At 49.7% G+C, this 25,072-nt stretch overlaps 1 protein-coding gene across 2 annotated transcripts in view; it reads left to right on the top strand.

Annotated features, from left to right (window-relative positions):
• The window catches only part of gabra3 (gamma-aminobutyric acid type A receptor subunit alpha3), a 65,011-nt gene that overhangs the window by 13,451 nt on the left and 26,488 nt on the right, over positions 1–25,072 (top strand). The window contains exons 2-8 of one of the 2 annotated variants that reach the window (XM_042340581.1): positions 261–371; positions 10,736–10,857; positions 12,295–12,362; positions 13,504–13,724; positions 20,811–20,893; positions 22,236–22,379; positions 23,044–23,196. In XM_042340581.1, the coding sequence (XP_042196515.1) occupies positions 298–371; positions 10,736–10,857; positions 12,295–12,362; positions 13,504–13,724; positions 20,811–20,893; positions 22,236–22,379; positions 23,044–23,196 (865 nt within the window). In that variant the 5' untranslated portion in view covers positions 261–297. The remainder of the gene's footprint in view (positions 1–260; positions 372–10,735; positions 10,858–12,294; positions 12,363–13,503; positions 13,725–20,810; positions 20,894–22,235; positions 22,380–23,043; positions 23,197–25,072) is intronic. The other variant, XM_042340582.1, reaches the window with a different exon arrangement.

Raw genomic sequence — 25,072 nt, 5'->3', positions numbered from 1 at the left:
TCTCACCCACCCCCACCCCCGGTCTGTGTCTATGTTTGGCTATGTGCGTGTCTGTCTGTCTATGACTATGTCTGTCTGTGTCTCTGTCAGGTTGTGTCTATGTCGTCTGTGTCTGGCTATGTCCAGTCTGTGTCCGTGTCTATGTCTGGCCGTGTGTGTGTCCACATCTGCGTCTGGCCGTGTCTACGTCTGACCGCGTCTGTGTCCGTGTCTGGCTGTGTATCACACAATAACAGAGTGACATTGTTTTTTGCTATCAGCTTCAAGAACCGGTGACGCCAATCGCAGAATCAGGCCATGGCTCTGGGCCTCGCTGTGCTCAGCTTCCTGCCTGTGTTGCTCCAGCCCAGCCATTGCCTCAGTCTACATGGGTGAGTCTCACCCTTATAATCTACCCACATATTTTATTAACATAATTACATTGTGGAGTCCTGTCGCACAGTGGTCAGCGTGCTCCCCTCTCAAGCGAGAGGAGTCTAGTTTGATTTCTGGCAGGGCAAAACCTTGGGCAAGTTTCCTTATTCCACACACTTCTCTTTACCTAGTAGTAAGTAGGAATTGGAAGGTTGCTTTCTGAGGGTAATAATCGCTTCAAAATAAAATAATTTGGTTGCTCAATTCACGAATGTTTTTGGGGCACTGACTACAAAATGCACAAAATATATTCTGTGAAGTGCTTTGAGACATTTCAGCAATGTGATAAGGTGCTATATCAAATGCAAGGATTATTTTTATAGCAACAACTTGCATTTATATAGCACCAAGGAGTGGGCCAAGGATGGAGTGCTGGGGTACACCACAGGTGACTGGGCGGGAGCGGGTGGAGAAACCATTTGAGGAGATAAAGTAAAGGCAGTTTGTTAGGTAGACTCGAACCAGGCTAGTGCAATCCCACTGAAGTGGATGTGAGAGGAGAGGCGGTGGAGGAGGTTCAGGAGGATGAGGAGGCAGAGGAAGCCCTGGTCCCAGATGTTGTTTGTGACCTTGATAATTGCTGTCTTTGTGCTATGGGCAGAGTGGAACTAACTTGAGGAGTGAGTGGAGGGAGAGGTGAGAACAAAGCTGGTTAGCGACAGCACATTCCAGAGCTTTGGTATTGAAGGGCAGGTTGGAAATGGGTCAATCATTTGTGAGGTTGGAGGGGACAAGCATGGTTCTTTAGAGGAGGGGAGTAATGACAACGGCTTTAAGGGGGGGAGGAACAGAACCTGAGGAGATTCACTGGTTGATAGTGTTGGCTAGCAGTGGGGAGAGGAGGGGGAGTTGGGTGGCCAGCAACAACTGGGATGGAGGGGTCAAGGAAGTAGGTGGTGAGCTTCACCTGGGAGATGGTGGTTGAGAGGGAGGTAGGAGTAATTGGAGTAAAGGAGTGCAGGAATGGGGAAGGCCCATGGTGGAGGGGTGGTGTAAATGATCTGGGGGGGTGCACAAGGGGATATAGGGGAGGAGGATGAAGCCAAGCGGATTTTTTCAAACTTTGACATGAAGATGTCTAGGACCTCTTCAAGCTTGCCATTTGAGGTGAGGTTGGAGGCAGCTTGGGGCAGTGGAGTGGGAGGGTTGTTCCAGGGCTCCAAAATGGTTTTAGAGTAAAAGGCAGTTTGGGCCTGTGAGAGGGAAAGGCGATAATTGCAGAGATCCTCAAGCCACAGCTGGTGGTGGATTGTGAGGCCTGATTTGTGCCATCTGTGCTTGATCATCCATTAGTTTTGCGGGAACAGAGGTATTATTACACCAGGGGGAGCAGTCAGCTTTGGAGACTAGAGCTGGATTTCAGGTGGTAAGGGAATTGAGGGCTGCAGAGAGGCGGTTGTACAGCAGCTTAATGGCTGCATCAGGATCGCTGTGGGTGAAAGTCCAGAAGAAGAAATCTGAGGAAGCAAGGGTGTTTATGAGGAACTCAAGTGAAGTTTGGGTGATGAAGGTTACCCTGCTACTGCGTCGGTTTGGGCGGTGGGGGTGTGTGATGTGGTGAAAGGTGTAGTCAGAGCGGGGAGGCTTCAATAAGAGGGCAGGGTCACTGGGAGACAGCAGGTTTCAGCGAGCCCAATACAGGTTGAGGCCATGGATCATGAGGGCTTTATTGGAGAGGGAGCAGGCATTTGGAGAGAAATGAGAGTGGGTGAACTGGAGGAGGAGGGCATGGGAGGGAGGATAGGGAGGGTTTTGGGCTCTATGGGAAAAGTGACAATGGAGAGTGGGGGCGAGTTGGGAAGGGTAAGGATGTGGATGAGGGAAAGGGTGTTTGCCTTTTGGAGGTGGGGAGAACGCTGTGTTGGGGAGAGTGGGGGATGGTGAAGTTGGGGTGGCTGCAACTATTGCCGAGAGCCACAATAGGCCTGGCCAAGGATTCCCAAACTGGAGCAGACTGAGGCAGTGATGGGGTCCAGGAGAGAGAGGCTAGGAGAGTGCGGGGAGAGAGGACTGAGTGAGAGACAGCAGAGGAGACCGCTCAGAGGGGAAGGCTCTCATTGCTTTGTTGATGCAAAGCTAGAGGGGTAGGGCATGGTGGATGGGGGGGTAATGGAGGAGGTCATGGAAGAAGTGAATAGAAATGATAAAAGAATACTTAGCCTGTGGGGGTTTTGAAAAACGGTGTGCAGAAGTGACTTCTGGCAGGTGTTGCTATAACAGCCAAATAATTACACTGAATGTTCATCCAACCTGTTTCTCTAAATGCTATATTGGTAGCACCCTCATCTCTGAGTCAGGAGGTTGTGAGTTCAAGCCCCACGTCAGGACACAGTCTAAGCTAATGCTCCAATGCATTGCTGGGAGGCACCGTCCTTCAGATCAGATGTTAAACTGAGGTCCCATCTGCCTGTTCAGGTGGTCATTAAAAATCCCATTGCGCTATTCCAAAAAGAAAGCAGTTTCTTCTGGTGCCCTGGCCAACAATTCCCCCAAATAAAATTATTTGTTCGCTTCATGGCTACCCATCAAGCTGAAGGCAGATGTGCATCAGATAGCTGTTGAGGAAATTCTGAGGGTTGGGGCTGCTAGAAGGCGTTACCTGGAGTCTAAGTTTAGGAACACTGTTCCAGAGCTGGAATCCACCTTGATTGGCTGCAGAGAGGCCAGCAGTTGCTGCTCAAGCTCCGCATCTCCATTTGGTGGAACCATCACTCAATGGGAGAGGGACATGTGCCCGAGCTGTGGGCAGGAAGATGGTAACAATGCTCTCACACATTTCATGCTGAGCTGAATTGCCCATCAGGAAGCTCGTAGGGAGTTCCTGGTACCTGCCATCCCCCTAGTGAGGTTCAAACCCGTGCTTGTCGGATCACATAGTGACTGTCCTCCTTTGGGGGAAGGGGGGAGTGGAGGTAAACAGGGTCTTCTTGTAGCTGAACTGGCTCCAAGGTAACATGCCTGGCAATGAAATGTCGGGAACAAGACTCTGTGGTGGTCTCCAGTCCGGTTCCTGAGCCAGGTGGGTCTGCAGTATTCCAGGGCACTGATAGTGGCAGCAGAGCCCAGCCTGGCTCATCGGCAGGACCTAGAAGGGCACACCAGTTAGTGGGGCTAGAAAATCCTCCCACTCAACTCCTGATAACCCTGCAAGCCAAAGCCATAACGGGTTGGATGGTCCTTGCTTGGAAAACAGCAAGTTTTAGCTGGTTAGATTCCAGCAGTTACCTCAATGCACACTCTAGGGTCCTCAAGCCTTGGCTCTTGCTGGCTTGCACCTAACACTCTACAGAATTAGGTAAGCAGGATGTGTCCATCCAGGACGAGTGTGCATTCCATTCCAATAAATATCTTGAGAATTTCCATGTTTAGATGGGATACATGGAGCCATCAGTTTTATTTGGATATCCTTAAGCATGGTGATGGGATTTATGGGTGATGTGAGTAATTGGCTGCTGTATTTGCCCACAAATACAGTCACTGCACTTTAAATCCTTATCATAGGATATCGAGTCAATCCTGTGAAGCGCTTTGAGACATCCTCCTGACGTGTCAGATGTAAAGATCATTAGGATTATTACACAGTCAATTCACCACCCAGGTGGGGCGAGGCTTCCAGCTCTGTCTGAGTGTGTTTCAGATACACTGTCTGTAGAGTGAGATGAAGAGACAGGGAGAAATAAGAGAGAGTGATGGAGACAGAGTTGGATTGAAAGATGGGTTAAGAGAGAGCACTGGTCAGAGAGAGACCGAGATGGAGATGGAGTTGGAGAAGCAGAGAGATGGAGTGAAAGATACAATAAAAATTGACATTTGTAAGAGAGCATCTGAACTGATAGAGAAAACCTTAAGTCTTGGACCAGTGAAAACATGAATCCAAGTTTAACGAGTCTAACTCCAAAGGTTGGAGAAAAATAAATAAAAAATGCTATAAGTAAATGAGAAAGGCAAAAAAAATGGAGCAGTACTTGCATTAATACAAGGAGTCTGACAAATAAGATGCTTGATGTGGAAGTCTTTTAGGAGGTGACAGATTATACATCATTACCATAACAGAGATATGGTGGAATGAATACAATCAATGGAACATGCATCTGGAAAGTTGTAAGCTGTTTAGGAAGGACCGTATCGGGAGAAGAGGAGCTAGTGTTGTACTATATATAACATAATAACATAACATGCAGGAGTAGGCCATTGGCCCTTTGAGCCTGCCCCGCCATTCAATCATGGCTTATCTTCTAATCTAACTCCAGCTAATAACCTGATCCTGCCTTATCCCCATATCCCTTAATCCTTTTGCAATAAGAAACCAATAAGAATATGTTCAAGGACTGAGCATCAACAGCCCTTTGGGGTAGTGAGTTCCATACATTCACTGCCCTTTGAGTGAAGAAGTTCTTCCTCAACTCAGTGCGAAAGGGCTGCCTCTGATTTTAAGGTTGTGACCCCTGGTTTTAGTTTCTCCAACCGGGGAACACAATCTCCCACTATTTACTCTATCATGGACTTTGATGATCGTATAGGTTTCTATAAGATCCCCTCTAATTCTTTTATATTCGAGAGAATATAGGCTCAAATTGGTCAGCCTATCCTCGTAACTCATCCCCTTAATTTACTAACCTAGTAAATCTATGCTGCACCCCCTCCAGGGCAAGTACATCCTTACTTAAATAAGGAGACCAAAACTGTACACAGTATTCCAGGTGAGGTCTCACCAGGGCCCTATACAGTTGCAGCAAGACTTCCCTACTCTTATACTCTAATCTTTTCATAATGAATGCTAACATACCATTCCCCTTCCTAATTGCTGCTGCACCTGCAGACTAACTTTCTGTGATTGGTGTACAAGGACTCCCAAGTCCCTCTGGACGCTAACACGTTCCAATCTCTCCCCTTCTAAAAAATAACCTGCTCTAGTGTTTTTGCTACCGAGGTGGATGACTTTGCACTTTCCTACATTATACTTCATGTCCCACCTACCTGCCCAATCACCTAACCTATCTATGTCCGCTGCATTTTTTTAATGTCATCCTCTGTGTTGACACTTCCTCCTAGTTTTGTGTCATCTGCGAATTTAGATATATTAACTTTGAAGTCTTCATCAAGATCGTTGATGTAGATGGTAAATAGTTGAGGCCCAAGGACTGATCCTTGTGGTACTCCACTAGTCACATCCCGCCAATCTGAAAAGGACTCCCTATTCTTTGTTTCCTACCCGTTAACCATTCCCCAATCCATGTTAATATACTCCTCCAATTCCATGGGCCCTTATCTTTTGGACTAACCTTTTATGTGGCACCTTATCGAATGCCTTCTGGAAGTCCAAATAGACCACATCCACTGATTCACCCTTATCTAGTTTACTGGAAATATCCTCAAAAAACTCTATGAGATTTGTCAAACGTGACTTCCCTTTTGTAAAGCCATGTTGACTTGGCCTAATTATATTGTGCCCTAAATACCACACTACCACATCCTTAATCAATGATTCAATGATTCTTAAAAAAAAAATTTCCATCACTGATGTGAGACTAACTGGCCTATAGTTCCCCATCTTTTCCTTTCCACCTTTTTTAAATAGTGGTGTGACATTTGCGATCTTCCAATCCGTGGGGACTGTTCCAGAATCCAAGGAATTTTGGAGATCAGACATAAGGCCTCCACTATCTCATAAGCTCCTCTTTTAAAACCCTGGGAAGCAAGCCATCCGGACCAGAGGATTTGTCACTTTTTAATGCTAACAGTTTCCCAGCACCAATTCTCTACTAATGAAAATTTCCCCAAGTTGCTGCCTGTCCTTATCCCCTTGGTGCATGTCTATAGTTGGCAGACTTGTTGTGTCTTCCAGGGTGAAGACAGATGCAGAGTACCCATTTAGGGACTCTGCCATGTCCTTATTCCCCATTACAACTTCTCCCGTCTCTGACTGAAATGGACTTACATTTACCCTCATCAGCCTATTCCTCTTAATATATTTGTAAAAACTTTTACAATCAGACTTAATGTTCCCAGCGAGCTTACCCTCATACTCCTTTTGCACTACATCCTTAAATATTTGTCTCTGTTGGTCTACATTTTTACCTCTTAATCTTATTCTCCAGTCTATTTTACCTAAATCTTTCCTCATACCTACAAAATTAGCCCTATTTAAATTCAGAATACTGACTTAACTATATCCCTCTCTAACTTAATGCAGAATTCAATCATATTGTGATCACTCTGCCCCTGAGGATTCTTAATACCTACACTGCCGACTAGTCCTGTTTCGTTACACAAAACAAGGTCTAGGATGGCCTGTCCCCTGGTTGGTTCCTCGGCAGCTGCTCTAGAAAGTTATCTCTTATACACTCAATGAACTCTTCTTCTGACCTACTTTTGCCGATTTGGTTTTCCCAATCTATGTGGAGATTGAAATCACCCACTAGTATCGCTTTACCTTTCCTACATGTGCTCCACTAATTTCTTGATTAATACCCTGTGCTATATTGTGATTGCTGTTTGGGGGTCTATAAACCACTCCCATTAATATTTTCTGCCCTTTATTATTTTTTATTTCCACCCATATTGTCTCTACCTCCTGGTCATTGGATTTCAGATCCTTCCTCTCCACTGCTTTTATTTCATCCCTAATTATCAGAGCTCCCCCCCACCTCGTTTCCCACAGTGCCTATCTTTCCTGTAAACTGAGAACCCTGGAATATTTAACTCCCACCCTCGATCTCGTTGTAACCATGTTTCAGTGATGGCCACTCGATCGTAGCCATACGTGTCTATCTGTGCTTTTCATTTGTCAGTTTTATTCTGAATGTTTCGCACATTCAGATATAACATTTTTAATTTCCTACCATTTCCTCTTCTCTCTGATTCCTTATCTGTTTGCCAAAGCTTCTTACCCCTCATTAACATATTCCTATTATCTGGCATTCTATTCTGCACTATCATCTTTACTTTTTCTAATGCTAACTTATGGTTTCTCTTACCTATATATTCTCCCCCCTTTACTAGTTTAAATTCCTATTTATTTCCTTGTGAATTCACTTAGCTCAGACATTTGTCCCAGCCAGATTTAAATGTAGCCCTTTTCTCTTTTCCCCCAATACTTGTGCCAATGGCACATAAAAAGAAACCCCTGAGTTCCGCACCATTCTTTTAGTCATGCGTTCAAGTCCTTAATTTGTTTGTTCCTATACCAATTGTCGTATGGTACAGGCAGTAGCCCCGATATTATCACCTTCGATGACCTTGACTTCAATTTGGACCCCAGCTCTTCGAATTCCCTTCTCAAGTCATGTTGGCCAACTCTACCGATGTCATAGGTACCAATGTGAAGTACCACCAACGGATCCTTGCCCTTGTATTTTAAATTGTCCTCTAGCCCTGCCGAGACATCCTTCACCCCGGCCCCAGGGAGGCAACAAAGTCTTCGGGTCTTCTGGTTGGTGTTGCAGATGATTGTGTCTGTCAGTCTAATAGTCTCATCCCCAAATGATGACAATCATCCGTTTGTTTGTCCCAGTGTTAGAGGTAGTTTTCCCTTCTACCTCACCGGCTTCCTTGTCGATACAAGTTCCAAGGATCTCATACCTGTTGTTCAAGGTTAATGCCGGATTTACTATCACTCTTTCCGTTGTCCCCCTGACCTCCTGACTGTCCATTGACCTATCCTGACCATAACCGATGTTGAGTGTATATTCCCTCAGGGGAGTGACTGGCTCCAGGATGTAGCTATCCAGGAAGCACTCACTGCCTCTGATACTCCGCAGTGTCTGCACCTCGGACTCCAGCTCCGCCACTCTGACACTCTGAGCTGGAGCTGCCTCAGTTGCAGACATCTTCTGCAGTTGTGGTCTCCCGGGGTCAGACTGTCCTTCATCAGCTCCCACATGTCACACTCCTCACATTGTCACCTCCTCCAACTTGAGTAAGTTAATTAGGTAAAGTTAATTAAGTTTTAATTTAATCAAATTGATCCAATTAAGTTGATTAAGTTAAACCAATCAAGGTAAGTTAATCAAGTTAAGTCTGTGGTGTGTGATGTGTTGATAGTTGTTAGTTTACTGTTAGTCTGTAGTTAGTGTTGATACTGATGTCGCTCTGACGTCGCTTTTAATTTTCTCGTTGATTTTTTTATCCACTGACACTGCCCCGCGCCCCTCACCCTCGTGCCGCTGACTGGCTGACTCGATATAAGATCCATTATTGAGACATAGGTGAGAGAGGATATAAAAAAGGAAAGGGCAGACACAGAAAACACTTTGGGTAGAATTAAAAGATGGGAACAAAGGTAAGCTATTACTGGGGGTCTGCTACAGACCACCAAGCCAGGGTGAAAGCCTTGACCTGGAACTGTAGGATGAGATAAAGAAGATTATTAAGGGACCAATCGTAGTCGCTGGAGACTTTAACTTACCAGAAACTGACTGGGATAATGATGTGTCTACTGGTAAAATAGGGAAAGGGTTTCTAGTTCTTCTAATTTCCCCATTTGATTTATTGCTGATAATTTTATATTTATGGCCCCTGGTTTTGGTCTCCCCCACAAGTGAAAACATCTTCTCTATGTCTATCCTATCAAAAACTTTCATAATTTTAAAGACCTCTTATCAAGTCACTCCTCGCCCTTCTCTTTTCAAGAGAAAAGAGTCGAAGCACATAAAGGTGGGAGAAGCATTAAGCAATAGAGATCACAATGCAATCGAATTTGACGTCACAAGGATTGGTGAGGTTATTAAAAACATTTTTTTTTCAAGAGGTCTGACTCTGCGCTTGAGAAATCTTGTCAGAGTGGGCCTGGCTTGCTTAAATATGATGAAGGGAGGTGATTGTGAAGGCAATGGAACAATGTGTACCCATGTGAAGCAAAGGTACCAAGCTTAAAGGCACTGCTGCCTGGTTGGATGGGGCTACGGAGCAACTCATAAAGAAGGGAAAAAAGGCATTTAAGGCCATGAATGAAAATAGCACAGAATTAAGTCAGATTCAATACCAGAAGACATGCCAGGACTGTAAAAGAGGCATCAGAATGGCAAAGAAAACCTTTTTTGAACATGACAAGAGGGGTAATAACAAAGTTTTCAGTTACATTAAGAGGAAAAGGAAATGATGGAATAGGGCCACTGAAGGTAGAGGATATGACAAATAATTCTGCACAGTCTGCAATAGTGCTAAATAAGGTTCTCGCATCAGTTTTTACCAAAGAGTAGACGGGTAACCTATCTGATCTGGAAAGAGAACTCAAAGGATGTCACTGAGGAAAGTTGCAACACTTTTCATATCACTACCAGCATGGCTGCCAAACAGCTGTGCAAACTTGTGGTAAATAGATTTCATGTAAATAACTTGCATATGAGGATCCTTAAGGAACTCTTAAGGAGTAAATCGCAGAAACGCTGGCACAAATCTTTCAGATATCACTGAATACTGGTGAGGTGCTGGGGGACTGGTGAAAGGCAGATGTTAGTCCTATTTTTATGAAAGGTAACAAAAGTGACCCAGGAAACTACAGACCAGGAACTTTGATGTCCATTGAGGGTAAAATTATGGAGACTTGGGATCTTGAAAATCCAGAACCCTGCATCTTTTGTCCTCTCCCGCACCAAACTCTGTGACCCCATCTCCCTCATTCTCGCCCTATCTTTCAGAGGATCCAGTTCAAGTTCCTGGTCCTCACTTACAAAGCCCTCCATGGCCTCGCCCCACCCTACCTCTGTGACCTCCTAACCCCTTACCAACCCGCCCGCTCCCTCCGCTCAGCCGGTTCCGGCCTGCTGCACGTCCCCCGACCCACCATTGGTGGGAGAGGCTTCAGCCACTCTGCCCCCAACCTCTGGAATTCCATCCCCCAATCACTCCGCCTCACCCCCACCTTAGTCTCCTTCAAGCCCCACCTCAAGACCCTCCTCTTCGACCAGAGCATCGGCCATCCCTCTTCCCCCACCCGACCCCAGCTCAGATCTGAAATGCTATACTCTGTGCAGCTCCTTGGGACGTGAAAGGCACTATACAAATGAAATCTTGTTTTTTTTTTAAAAAAATGTGATCACTCAATCTACGACTGTTTGTAGGACACTGTTGTGTTATCCCAGCCCTGCCCCATGCTCGGGTCCTGACCCCTGACTTACCAGCGCCTTGGGACGTTCTCCCTACGTGAAAGGTGCTCTATAAATGTAATTTTATTGTTGTGTGCAATTGGCTGCCGTGTTTCACCCACTAAATATACAATTAACTTTACAGTATATTCTGTGAAACACATTGAGACGTCTCAAAGACATGATAAGGCTCTGTATCAAATGAGAATTATTATTTTTATAATTACTTTCTACAGATTTGCGAAGAAACACGCGGAGCCAGTTCCCAACGACAGCAAAGACAACATTACCATCTACACCCGCATCTTGGACCGGCTGCTGGATGGGTACGACAACCGACTCCGGCCCGGCCTGGGAGGTGAGAAACCCTCCCTAACCCACAATGCCCGCCGGGCACACGCACCCCGCCGGGCACACGCACCCCGCCGGGCACACGCACCCCGCCGGGCACACGCACCCCGCCGGGCACACGCACCCCGCCGGGCACACGCACCCCGCCGGGCACACGCACCCCGCCGGGCACACGCACCCCGCCGGGCACACGCACCCCGCCGGGCACACGCACCCCGCCGGGCACACGCACCCCGCCGGGCACACGCACCCCGCCGGGCACACGCACCCCGCCGGGCACACGCACCCCGCCGGGCACACGCACCCCGCCGGGCACACGCACCCCGCCGGGCACACGCACCCCGCCGGGCACACGCACCCCGCCGGGCACACGCACCCCGCCGGGCACACGCACCCCGCCGGGCACACGCACCCCGCCGGGCACACGCACCCCGCCGGGCACACGCACCCCGCCGGGCACACGCACCCCGCCGGGCACACGCACCCCGCCGGGCACACGCACCCCGCCGGGCACACGCACCCCGCCGGGCACACGCACCCCGCCGGGCACACGCACCCCGCCGGGCACACGCACCCCGCCGGGCACACGCACCCCGCCGGGCACACGCACCCCGCCGGGCACACGCACCCCGCCGGGCACACGCACCCCGCCGGGCACACGCACCCCGCCGGGCACACGCACCCCGCCGGGCACACGCACCCCGCCGGGCACACGCACCCCGCCGGGCACACGCACCCCGCCGGGCACACGCACCCCGCCGGCACACGCACCCCGCCGGCACACGCACCCCGCCGGGCACACGCACCCCGCCGGGCACACGCACCCCGCCGGGCACACGCACCCCGCCGGGCACACGCACCCCGCCGGGCACACGCACCCCGCCGGGCACACGCACCCCAGTGCAATGCTATGGATATGTTGTATTGACGGAGGTGCCAGATAAGGCCCCATCTGTCTCCTCAGGTGGGTATCTCAAAGTATTTACTGTAAAGTGTGGAAACTGTATTTTGTAGGTGAACACAGCATGAATTTTTGCACAGTAACATCCCACAAATAGCCATGGTGTGAGTGCCCAATATCATCCTGTGGATTGTCGGCAGGGCATTGTGATAGACTGCCCTGAAGGCCATGTCCATCTCAACAGGCACACAGGACCTCAGTTCAACATCTCTTCTGAAATAGCACCTCTGACAATGCATTAGCTTCAGCCCACAACTTTCTGACTCTGAGATTAAAGTGCTCCCGAGCTCGGCTGACACATGCTGGAGAGCTGATTTGGTGAGGCCCTAGAGAGGGTATAAGGATCTCTGCAAGGAAAGGGAGAGGGTCAGGGCTGCTTACTGACCTCTCCATGACACACAGATGGAAACAGGCAGAGTTGGCCGCACCTCGTTCCTCAGGTTTAAACATGATGTCTGACACTCAGTTCATGTCTATTTACAGAAAGTGTCACTGAGGTGAAGACGGACATTTATGTGACGAGTTTTGGGCCAGTGTCAGACACAGACATGGTAAGTGTGATGTGGCGAGGACATGATTTGCACCCCCACCCCCTACTCCCCAACAACAACATCCCCTGAGATTAGCACTGTGATACCATCTGAAATTAGTACAGCATTGCTGACCTGACTCACATGTGGCTATAATGGCAACATTTTAGTCACAAGCTCTCATTTTTGTGGAAAACACTCACGTATGCTCACACAATTCTCGGAAATGTACGTTTACATGTTTATTTTACAAACATCCACCATTCAGTGGGAAATGTTGCAGTTTCTCTTTATTTTTCTTTTGCGGGACCGGTTCCTGTGCTCTCTACAGAACGGGGTTGGTGGCTGCCCTGTTGGAGCTGCTGGGATGATTGACTGGGATGCTGCTGGTCTCGAGCGTTTATTCCAATTGGACCATGATTGACAACTCTGCTCTCCAAGCAATAACACTTATGGAAATAAGTTATACACCATGTTACACCGACGTTACATCCATGTTGCACACCATGAAACAAAAACCGAGAGAGCTGGAAAAATTCAGCAGGTCAGGCAGCATCTATGGAGAAAGGAAAGTGCGTCAACATGCTGACGAAGGGTCATGGATCCGAAACTTGACTCACTTTCCTTTCTCCATAGATGCTGCCTGACCTGCTGAGTTTTCTCAGCTCTCTTTTTATTTCAGATTTCCAGCCTCTGCAGTATTTTATGTTTTGTTCATGTCCAACACCATGTTACAACCATCGTAGCAGATATCCGATAAGCAGTCACCAAGGAAGTAAAGCACACACAATCAAAACACACTCGCACATGCTGCTTTTACCATTTTATTAACCAATCCACAAAAGGGTCAAAGTACACATGCTTACACGATATGACATCACCTCCAACAATGCTATAACTCACTTTTTATTAACTAATCAAAAATGCAATTTAGCCACATCTGGATTCCCAATTCACCACATGTGGCTCGTGGCTAATGTATTGGAAACCCTGATCTATAAAGTTTGATATTAACTGTGATACCTCTATATAGTCTGATATTAGCAGTGACGCCTCTACGTTATCTGATATTGTGGAGTCATGTAGTATATTAGTTAGAGCACTCGCCTCGCAAGTGAGATGTCCCAGGGAGTGAGAGATTGCCCACTCTGTCTCTCCCCAGGAGTACACAGTGGACGTGTTTTTTCGGCAGAGCTGGAAGGATGAGCGACTGCGATTTAAGGGGCCGATGAGGATTTTACCGTTGAATAACCTGCTGGCCAGTAAGATCTGGACCCCAGACACATTTTTTCACAACGGCAAAAAATCAGTGGCTCATAACATGACCACTCCCAACAAACTACTGCGCCTGGTGGACAACGGGACGTTACTGTATACCATGAGGTGAGCATTACTCTATACCTGAGTGGTCCAACTGGTAGCCCTTGGGCCAATTTCATCCCACATGATCCTCTCCCTCCATTTCATCTGGCCCACTTGCTCCCTCCATAACCCATAGATGTTCTGTTACATTTCTGGAAGGGACACACAAAAATCATAGAATCGTAGAATATTGCAGCAGAGAAGGAGAACATTTGGCCCATCGTGCCTGGGCTGGCATTTTGGAAGAGCTGCCTAATCAGTCTGACTCCCCCACTCTTTCCCCGTACCCCTGGATTGTTTTCCTTTTCAAGAACCTATCTAATTCCGTTTTGAAATTGAATCTGTTTCCACCACCCTTTCAGGCAGTGCATTCCAGACCGTAACAACTCTCTGTGTGTGTGTGTGTGTGTGTGTAAAAAAAAATGCCAATTATCTTAAACCTATGTGCCCTGGTTACTGACCCACTGCCAGTGGAAACAGTTTCTCCATATCTACTCTATCAATACCCTCATAATTTTGAACACCTCTATTAAATCTCCCCTTAACCTTCTCTGCTCTAAAGAGAACAATCCCAGCTTCTCTAGTGTCTCCACGGATATTTCTCAAATAGGGCATCCAGCCCTCAGCCGCCAAAAGGTTGCCCCCCTCCCCCCACCCCCTGGTCTACATCATGAGGGGAGACACCACTTCCCCTTCCCCTTCCCCCCCACGCCCTCTGCCCCTATCCCCCTCCTCCTCTGTCCCTCCCTCACATCTGGCTGACCAAACCAAATAGAGCCTTTCACCTTGATAGGATGTCTCAAAGTGATCACAGGTAGACCGTAAAGTGTAGTGACTGTGAATTAGTAGGTGAATGTGCCATAAACAGCCAATGAAATGAACAGCCAATGACCAGCACCATAGACCCCCAGCCCCATCTACAAACCCCTCTGCCCCACCAACAGACCCCTGCCCTGCCCACAGCCCCCATATAACAGACCCCCATTCCCTGCAATACCAATCCTAAGTCCTTGAGCACAGCCCCTCCCCCTACCTCCCTCATCCCTCTCAAAACTAGGGTTATGGTTACCTCACACCGTACCCGCATCACTCCAGACCTTGCCTGGCTCCACAGGCTCCCTCCTCCAGAACGGATTGATTTCTAGATCCTCACAATCATGTACAAATTACTTCATGCTCTGGCACCTCCCAACCTCTCTGACCTATTCACACCCCACTCCTCTACTCGCTCCCTTTGCTCTGCTCCAGCCTCATGCACATCCCTCATCTTCTTCACTCCACCATCGGTGGCCGTGTGTCCAGCCGCTACACTCTGGAATTCTCTGCCTCATTCCCTCTGGCTTGCTCCCTTTTTGTCCATCTTCCTCTTCGACTGTGTCACCTCCCTTCTCCCCCCGGTTCGGCGTTAGACTTTTGTTAAAAGTTCCAAGACACTAATCTGCATGAAGGCGCTGTACAGATGCAAGTTGTTATTGTTGTTGATTGTGTTTGGCAAAGTGCTGTTGTCAGTTATGTTTTAATGAGAGAGACAGTGCATCCCAGGGGCACCCACAAATTGTGCATTAACACAGTTCACAGTACACAACAAATTGCATTTATACAGTGCCTTTCATGTTAGGAGGACATCCCAAGGTGTTGGACCTGAGGGGAAAGGCAGTGGTGGAGGTGGGTAACAACAACAAAATTACATTTGTATAGTGCCTTTCACTTTGGGAGGACGTCACAAGGTGCTGGACAGTCAGAGTTTTGGACCCGAGCTGAGGGTTGAGATTGGGGAGGGTGGAGGGTAAGGGGGTTAGCAGGGAGATTGAAAGCACAGTCGAAGAGGAGGGTCTTGAGATGGGTCTTGAAGGAGGCAAGGGAGAGGGCGAGGTGAAGGGATTGCAAGATGGAGTTCCTGAGGATGGGGGCAGAGTGACAGAAGGCCCACCCACCAATAGGTGGGCGAGAGAGGTGGGGGACTTGTCAATGTTGTGAAGTTAGGGGAAGTGGGGTTTAAAGGATAGTTGAAGGTTGAATAAATCAGCGAGTGGAGTGAGGTGGAATGTGCATCGCTCCCTCCACCCTGGTGAACATCCTCCCAAGGCAGCGGCAGGAGCCACCGGTTGAGAGGACGCAGTGCGTAGACTACAGTCTGTCAGGAAGGAAAGTGCGTCTCTTACCAACCGCGTCCTTAGCAACCAAGCGTTAGCTCCTGTAGAGAGTGACCTGCACTTGGGAGAGAATTGGGAGAGGGATTGAGATGAGGGAAGAAGGGAGAGAGTGTGAGGAGAGGAGGGAGAGAGGCGGGGAGCAGAGGTAGAAGTAGTGTGGAGTCCTGTAGCTCAGTGGTTAGAGCACTCGCTTTGCAAGTGAGAGACCTGAGTTCAATTCCAGGCAAAGGGCGAAACCTTGGGCAAGTTTCCTTACTCCACACAGAGCCTAATAATAATCCCTCAAAAACAAAACAATAATAAATTGGTCATTTTCAATCTACGACTGTTTGTGGGACATTGCTGTGTGCAATTGGCTGCCGCGTTCCCCCACAAATATACAGTCAATTCACTTTACAGTGTGTTCTGTGAAGCGCTTTGGGACGTCCTCCCGACGTGAAAAGCGCTATATCAAATGCAAGGATTATTGTTATTAGAAAGGAGGGAGAGAGAAAGAGGGGGAAAGGAGGGAACGGAGAGGGGGAGAGAGGATGGGAGAGGGAGAGAGAAAGAGGGGGAAGGGGGGGAGCACATACTCTCCTCTTCTCTCTCGCGCACTCTCTCACACACACTCACTCTCAAATATTCTCTCTCTCACCTTCTTACACCTTCTCGTACTCTTTCCTCTCACACTCCACCTCCATTCTCTCAATCACTCTCCTCTCTCTCACCCTCTCCTCTCTCTCACCCATATGCACACTCTATCCCCTCTCAAATCTCTCTCACTCGCCCTCTCTCAATCACCCTCTCTCAATCTCCCCCTTTTCTTTCTCTCTCCCTCTCCCTCACATTCATTCATTCCCACCTTCCCTGTCTCTCCCCCCTGTCTCTCCCCCCTCCTCTCTATCCCCCCTGTTCTCCCTCCCTCCTCCACTTCCACTCACTCCCCCTCCTCTCCCTCCCCCTCATCCCTCTCTCACCTCTCTTCCCCCCGTCTTAATCCCTCTCTCTCTCAATATCTCTCTCCCAAACGCAGTTCCTTATCTGCAGGGCAGGAGTCGTAAAGGCTCTGCCCGCTGTGTCCTCTGAAGCGGGGCTCCTGCTGCTGCCCCGGGAGGACACCAGGGGGGGAGCGAAAGTTGGAATGTTGGAAATGATTGAGGGCCACATAAACTCAGCAGTGGGGTCGCTGTGGGACCTGATTGTTGGGATTTCCGATCCCGAGGTTCGAATAATGACCTGACAATCCAATTAAGGTGTAATAAAGATTTATTAATCAAAGTAACACATACAAAACTAGTAAAATAATACTGCCACTACAAGTAACAGAACTTAGACTATGAGTTTTGGAGCAGTCAGTCAGTCAGTCGGTTGCGATGGTTTCAGCACAGCTTCTCGCCGTTGGTTCGGCTGCCCTCTTTGTCCGGCTGGATCTGCTGCCTTACTTGCCTAAAGTCAGGATAGTTATACTTTTTCCCTGAGTGATCTTGCCCCCTTCTGCTCCAATCAGGCATCTTAGCACATACCCAATGTACTCGACTCTTGCATATCCTTGTACCCATATCTTCTAGATACGCAGACCCTTTGAGATGAAGCAGCTTGCTCACTATTCTTCAACACAGGACATCTTGCTTCTCCCTTCCAAGGCCAGAGCCTGTCTCTGTCACTTTTATGTCTTCCCTTTCCATCACAACTGACTGGCCATTGACCTTTTAGAACAGGATGGCTTATTCTGCAAATTCTTAAAATGTTAGGAAAACAGTTTCTAATTATGACTAACGGTTTCTTTCTCCCGCTACGTCATGCAAACATGGGTATTGATATACATATATATATTCACTATTAATTCTTTTATACTATTCTTACAAACTATATTAAAATCAACCTTTTCTAACATGATGTACATTAATGCTGTCAGTGCCTGAGGTGAGGAGGTGTTGATGGGAACCAATCAGGAGGGCGTTGGATTTCTTGACATTCAACTGGAGAAAGTTAGCTCTTGGTGAGGAGTAGGCAATCGGTAAGAATAGCAGTGGACCTGGTGTTGTGGGTGGAACCAGAGAGATAGAGTTGGGTGACATCAGCAAACACCTGGAAGTAACTCCATGTCTGTGCATGATATCACTGAGCAGCAAGCATGTCGATATTAAGGAGGAGAGGGCTAAGGACAGAGCTCTGAGGAACTCCATACGTGATGGTGGGGGCAGGAGAAGCTGTTGACAGATATGAAGTGGAGGTGATGGGAAAGGAAAGAGTGAAACCAGGCAAGGACAAAATCATGAAGGTGGAACTAAGAAGGGAGGCTGTGAAATGGTTGAATGGTGTCGAAGGCAGCAGAGAGATGGAGGAGAACAAGGAGACAGAGAGCAAAACACAAAATACTGCAGATGCTGGAAATCTGAAACAAAAACAGAGAGAGCTGGGAGAACTCAGCAGGTCAGGCAGCATCTATGGAGAAAGGAAAGTGAGTCAACGTTTTGGGTCCAGGACCCTTTATCAGAACTGTTTTTGTTTAAGGAGACAGAGAGCTCTGGTCACTAATGGAGAGAATGTCATTGGTTACTTGACTGGAGCTGTCTCTGTACAGTGGGCATGGAGTGCCAGTGAAGGGGGTGGGGGAGCCAGTGGACAGAGAGAGGTTGTCCATTAGCATGGGGGGAGGGGCAAGAAGGTGGAGCTGGAAGGTCACGGAAAAGGGATGGGAATGGGATTCAGGGAGCTCAAGGTGTCACGTTTTCCTTCAGGGCTTTGTTAGAGAGCAGACATTTTGCAGGACATGCAGAGGGAACAGGGTGAGGGGGAGCCTTGCCAGGCGGGGGCTGAGGGCTGGGGAGAGGGCTGGGATTGGGGGCAGGGTCTAGGGCTGGGGCGGACGCTGGGATTGTGGCAGGCTAGGGTGGGGGCTGGACTCTGGGGTTGGGGGAGGGGGTTGGGATGGGGGCTGGGGGAAGAGGCTGGGGTGGTGGCAGGGGCTGGGTGGAGGCTGGGCTGGGACGGGGGCTGTCTCGTCCCCTTCCCTCCGAAGGTCTTACACGTTCGATGTTGAACAACAGATGTAATAAAACTTTGATTGCAATACTCTACGTTTCAAAATACAACGATGATCAGTTTTCCCCAAATTGTAAGGGGGAGCTTCAGGATTCTCTGACTTCTGCTTCCAATGATTGCTAGAAACTTTTTTAGATACTATTTTTGTCCATTTCAGAAGTCTGAAAACAGAATGATCTCATCCCTAATCTAGAGTTGCTCCTGTAAGTCACTGGTTATTACAACACTGAGTTAACGAGCATTTTGAGTATCCATCAATATTATCAGGACAGCTTTATCTTTCATAAATCTCAGCTTTATCTCTGTTGGTCAAGGACACCTTACTATATCTTAGTAATTGGCATCAACTTTGTCTCTATACCTTTAACTAATTGGGTACTGAAACTAAATCTTACTCATCGGATACCAGCGGAGGTCTTCCTGGGTCTTGTCTGTATGTAATACGCATTCCTTTGGCAACACCTAACAAATATGTATAAGCTTACAGATTGCAGTTGGTCAGTAATTAGTGACCGCTCTGCTTTACTGTGGTTAACTGTTGAGGTGCCAACATAACTGGCTGGGGGGCTGGGGGTTAGGGGCTGGGGGGGTTAGAGCCTGGGGGGTTAGGGGGCTGGGGGTTAGAGCCTGGGGCTGGGGATTTAGAGGGTCTGGGGAGGGTAGGAGGCTGGGGGGTTAGGGGGCTGGGGTGGTTAGAGCCTGGAAACGGTTAGGGGTTTAGAGCCTGGGGGTTAGGGGGCTGGGGGGTTAGAGCCTGGGGGGTTAGGGGGCTGGGGGAGTTAGGGGGCTGGGGGGGTTAGGGGGCTGGGGGGTTAGAGCCTGGGGGGGTTAGAGGGCTGGGGGGTTAGAGCCTGGGGGGTTAGAGCCTGGGGTGTGGGGGTTTAGAGCCTGGGGGGCTGGGGGGTTAGAGCCTGGGGGGGGTTAGGGGCTGGGGGGTTAGAGCCTGGAGGGGTTAGGGGCTGGGGGGGTTAGGGGGCTGGGGGTTTAGAGCCTGGGGGGTTAGGGGGCTGGGGGGGTTAGGGGGCTGGGGGTTCAAAAGCCTGGGTGGTTAGGGGGCTGGGGGGATTAGGGGGCTGGGGGTTTAGAGCCTGGGGGCTGGGGAGGTTAGAGCCTGGGGGGTTAGAGCCTGGGGTGTGGGGTTTAGAGCCTGGGGGTTAGAGCCTGGGGTGTGGGGTTTAGAGCCTGAGGGTTAGGGGCTGGGGGTTCGAAAGCCTGGGTGGTTAGGGGGCTGGGGGGTTAGGGGGCTGGGGGGGATAGGGGGCTGGGGGGTTAGAGCCTGGGGGGGTTAGGGGGCTGGGGAGGTTAGGGGGCTGGGGATTCGAAAGCCTAGGTGGTTAGGGGGCCGGGGGGGTTAGGGGGCTGTGGGGGTTGGGGGCTGGGGGGTTAGAGCCTGGGGGGCTAGGGGCTGGGGGGGCTAGGGGGTTAGGGGGGCTGGGGGATTAGGGGCTGGGGTGCTAGGGGAGTTAGGGGGCTGGGGGGCTAGGGGCTGAGGGGTTAGGGGGCTAGGGGGCTGAGGGGTTAGGGGGCTGGGGGGGTTAGGGGCTGAGGGGGTTAGGGGGCTGGGGGGTTAGGGGGCTTAGGGGGCGAGGGGGTTAGGGGGATGGGGGGGCTAGGGGGTTAGGGGGCTGTGGGGTTAGGGGGCTAGGGGGCGAGGGGGGTTAGGGGGATGGGGGGCTAGGGGGGTTAGGGGGGCTGTGGGGGTTAGGGGGCTGGGAAAGCATTGCCACACTGGGGGCTGGGTCAGGGCCTGGGGGCTGGGGGAGGGGGCTGGAGGGGGTGGGGGCTGGAGGGGGGTGGGGGGTGGGGGCTGGGGTGGGGTGGGGGGTCTCTGGTTGCTCTGGGGGGGGAGGAGATGTGAGTGGGAGTAACGGGAGATGAAGGTCGGAGGTGTGAGAGAGAGTCTCCTCACGGATTCCGTGTCTCTCAGACTCACCATCAACGCGGAGTGTCCGATGCACCTCGAGGACTTCCCGATGGACGCACACGCCTGTCCACTTAAGTTCGGCAGCTGTAAGTTACTGTGTCACAACATCACCTCCAGCCCTCACACACACACACCCTCACACAGCCCCTCACACACACCCTCACACACACCCTCACTGAGCCCAGCCCTCACAGACATGTTCACACACACCCTCACACAGCCCCTCACACACACCCTCACGCACACCTTCAAACACACCCTCACACAGCCCCTCACACACACCCTCACACACACCCTCACACAGCCCAGCCCTCACACACACCCACCCTCACACACACCCTCACACAGCCCAGCCCTCACACACACCCTCACTCACACCCTCACACAGCCCAGCCCTCACACACCCCCTCACACAGCCGCTCACATACACCCTCACACAGCCCCTCACACAGCCCAGCCCTCACACACCCCCTCACACAGCCCCTCACACAGCCCAGCCCTCACACAGCCCCTCACACAGCCCCTCACACAGCCCCTCACACAGCCCAGCCCTCACACACACCCTCACACACACATGGACAATCTCTCACACACACAGACACCCTCTCACACACACACACACACACAGATGGACACCCTCACACACACACACACACACGGACACCCTCTCACACACACACACACAGACACCCTCGCACATACACGGATACCCTCACACACATAGACAGACACCCGGTCACACGCACATAGACGGACACTCTCTCACACACGCACACACACACACAGACGGACACCCTCACACACACGGACACCCTCACGCATGCAGGCACGCAGATACCCTCACACACACACACACACGGACACCCACACACACACACGCGGACACCCTCCCTCACACACACGGACACCCACACACACACACACGGACACCCACACACACACACACACACACGCGGACACCCTCCCTCACACACACGGACACCCACACACACACACACGCGGACACCCTCCCTCACACACACGGACACCCACACACACACACACACGGACACCCTCGCGCATGCAGGCACGCAGATACCCTCACACATACACGCGGATACCCTCTCACATACACACACCCTCTCACACCTCTCATACAACTCCACTCACACAGACAGTGGTATTTCTCCCCATTTTGAACTTTTGAATACAGTTTAGCATCACAGTAGAACAAGAGAACACAGGTTTATTGGGTAAAAGACAATTTGACAGTGCTGTGATGGGGAGAGATGCTGTGATGCTGTGATGTGGGAGGAGATGGGATGTTCTTGAGATGATGAGATCAGATGGGCCAAAGGGCCCTCTTCACCCAAACCAATCTTGTGGTCAGAGCAGAGTGTAGCCAAGCCTGGCTGTGTTGGATGTTACTCTACCTGTGGTTGGTTACAGACGCCTACACCAACACTGAAGTGATGTACATCTGGACTCACGGACAGAGCAATTCCGTGGTGGTGGCGGAGGATGGCTCTCGCCTGAACCAGTACGATTTACTGGGACAGACGGTCGGCACCGAGATCATCCGATCGAGTACAGGTCAGTGAGCTCCTCAGCGCTGGCTTCTCATTCCTGGCAGATAAAGGACAAACAATTCTCACCATGAGAGAACTACATTATCATAGCCACTGAGCACATCAAACACCTCAGCCTTCCCTCCATACCACCACCACCTGCCCCCGCCATTCCCTCTCCCCTTGGCTGCCAACACCCTCATGTCACGTCCAAGCTTCACTCCAGGCCAACGGTTTGCTCCCGCTCTTCCAAACACAAGCTGAGCTTGTACTCTCTGTAGGCCTCTCATCCCATCCTCCCCCTCAGATGAGATGTTAAACCAAGGCTTCATCTGTGCCTGTGCTGGTGGATGTTAAAGATCCTGCTCCACTATTTGAAAAGCGAAGTGATTGTTGTCCTGGCCAACAATCCCCCAAATAAAACCCTTCACTCAATCCAGGGTTGTTTGTGGGACATTGCTGTGTGTAAATTGGCTGCTCTGTTGACCACAGAACACAGTCACTACAGTTGATCCCAGACACACCCTCCTGACGTAAAAGGCACAAAACTGGATTTAAGATTGTGTGTTCTCACGGGCTCCTCCCCTGCCATCGCCTCACCCCATGGTCCCACCCACCTAACTCCTGACCTGTGTGACCTCAGGGGCGTCGCTGGGGGAGGCTCTAAACCCTACCTTTGCTGCTAACAGGTGAATACATCGTCATGACGACACACTTCCACCTGAAGAGGAAGATCGGTTACTTTGTGATCCAGACCTACCTGCCGTGTATCATGACCGTCATCCTGTCCCAGGTCTCCTTCTGGCTCAACCGCGAGTCCGTCCCGGCTCGCACCGTCTTTGGTCAGTCTGAGATCGGACACTTCCCCCATCACACTCCCTCCTCCTGCTCCCCCTCCCGCTCCCCCACCTCCCGCTCCCCTTCTCGCGCTCCCTCCTCCCGCTCCCCCCCTCCCGCTCCTCCCTTTGCACTCCTCCCCTCCCAAACACCCCCCTCCCACACCCCGCTCCCACACCCCTCTCCCATCCCACACCCCTCTCCCATCCCACTCCCCCCCCAATCCCACTCCCCCCATTCCAATCCCCCCAAGATTGCAGATGACACAAACATAGGCAGTATAGCTACCAGTGAAGAAGATTGTAAGGGGACATTGATAGATTTGCTGACTGGATAGAGAAATGGCAAATGAAATTTAATGCAGACAAATGTGAGTTGTACACTTTGAATGGAGAAATAAGGAGAACGAGTATATATTAGATGATAAATGTTAGCTACAGGAGTCCTGTAGCTCAGTGGTTAGAGCACTCAATTTGCAAACGAGAGACATGGGTTCGATTCCCAGCAGGGCAAAACATTGTGTGTGTGTTTTACAGATCTATTACAGGGCACACTCACGCAATCACACAATGACACTCACACACATTCACACAATCATTCACACACTCACAATCATACATGCACACAATCACACTTTCATACCCTCATAGAATTACACTCACATATGCGCGCACACACATTCCTCCGATACTGTGGCATTGGCTGCATTCTCTTTTGTGAAGATAGATGTACTCATTCAAGTTCATCAGCCATGCCCTCTGCCTCCACAAGAAGATTTATTCTTTGGTTCCTAATTGGTCCTATCCTACCTAACCTTTTATTATTGATATGCATATAAAATACCTTAGGGTTCCTTTTTATGTAACCTGCTAATCTTTTCTCATACAATATGCAAAGGGCCCCTCTTATTTCCTTTTTCAGTTCTCCTCTGTACATACTATATTCTATTTGATTATTTTCTGTATTTTGGTGACATTTATCATAAGCCTCTTTTTCTGTTTTATTTTAATCCAGGGAAGTTTGGATGCCAATCCTTTCCCCTTTGTGGGAATGTATTTGTTCTGTCTCTGAACTATTTTCTCCTTGAAGGCTTCCAATTGCTCGTTAGCTTTTTTACCAAACAGTGTGAGACACTGCTGTGTGCATTTGGCTGCCGTATTTTGCCCACAAAATATACGGTCAATTTACTTTGCAGTATATTCTGTGAAGCGCTTTGAGACATCTCAATGACATGATAAGGCACTATATCAAATGCAAGAATAACTATTACTTTTACCTGCCCATCTTTCCTTCCAGTCCACCTTGGCTAGGGTCCCTTTTTATCTCACTGAAATTAATCCTCTTCCAGTTGAGTATCTTCACCTTTGATTGCTCCTTGTCCCTTTCCATAAGTACTCTAAACCTAATGATGTTGTGATCACTGTTGTCCTGATGCTCTCCTACTGACACCTGCTCCACCTGCCCCACTTCATTCCCCAGAACTAGATCCAGCGCTGCTTCCTTCTTCATTGGGCTGGAAACATACGCAAACAGTTATCCTGCTCACATTTGAGGAATCCTTTCCCCTCCTTGCCCTTTACACTGTTATTTGCCAGCCTATGTTAGGATAATTGAAGTCCCGCATTATCACTACTCTATTGGTTTTGCATCTTTCCGAAATCTGTGCAGATTTAATCGTCTATCTCCTTTCCACTATTTGGTAGTCTATAGTATACACCTAGCAATATTGTCCCCCTCCCATCTTTTTTTTCTTCCCTATCCCTCCTGAATACATTGTAGCCAGGAATATTCAGTGCCACACACTGTCCCCTCTTCCTATCAAGCCATGTGGTCACCCAGTCACACGCCTCCTTTGAGCCAGATCTCCGTTATTGCCATTAC

Source organism: Callorhinchus milii, unplaced genomic scaffold (genome assembly GCF_018977255.1).
Source record: "Callorhinchus milii isolate IMCB2004 unplaced genomic scaffold, IMCB_Cmil_1.0 Scaffold15, whole genome shotgun sequence".
NCBI classification, from domain to species: domain Eukaryota; kingdom Metazoa; phylum Chordata; class Chondrichthyes; order Chimaeriformes; family Callorhinchidae; genus Callorhinchus; species Callorhinchus milii.
This window is presented reverse-complemented; position numbering and strand designations above follow the sequence as displayed.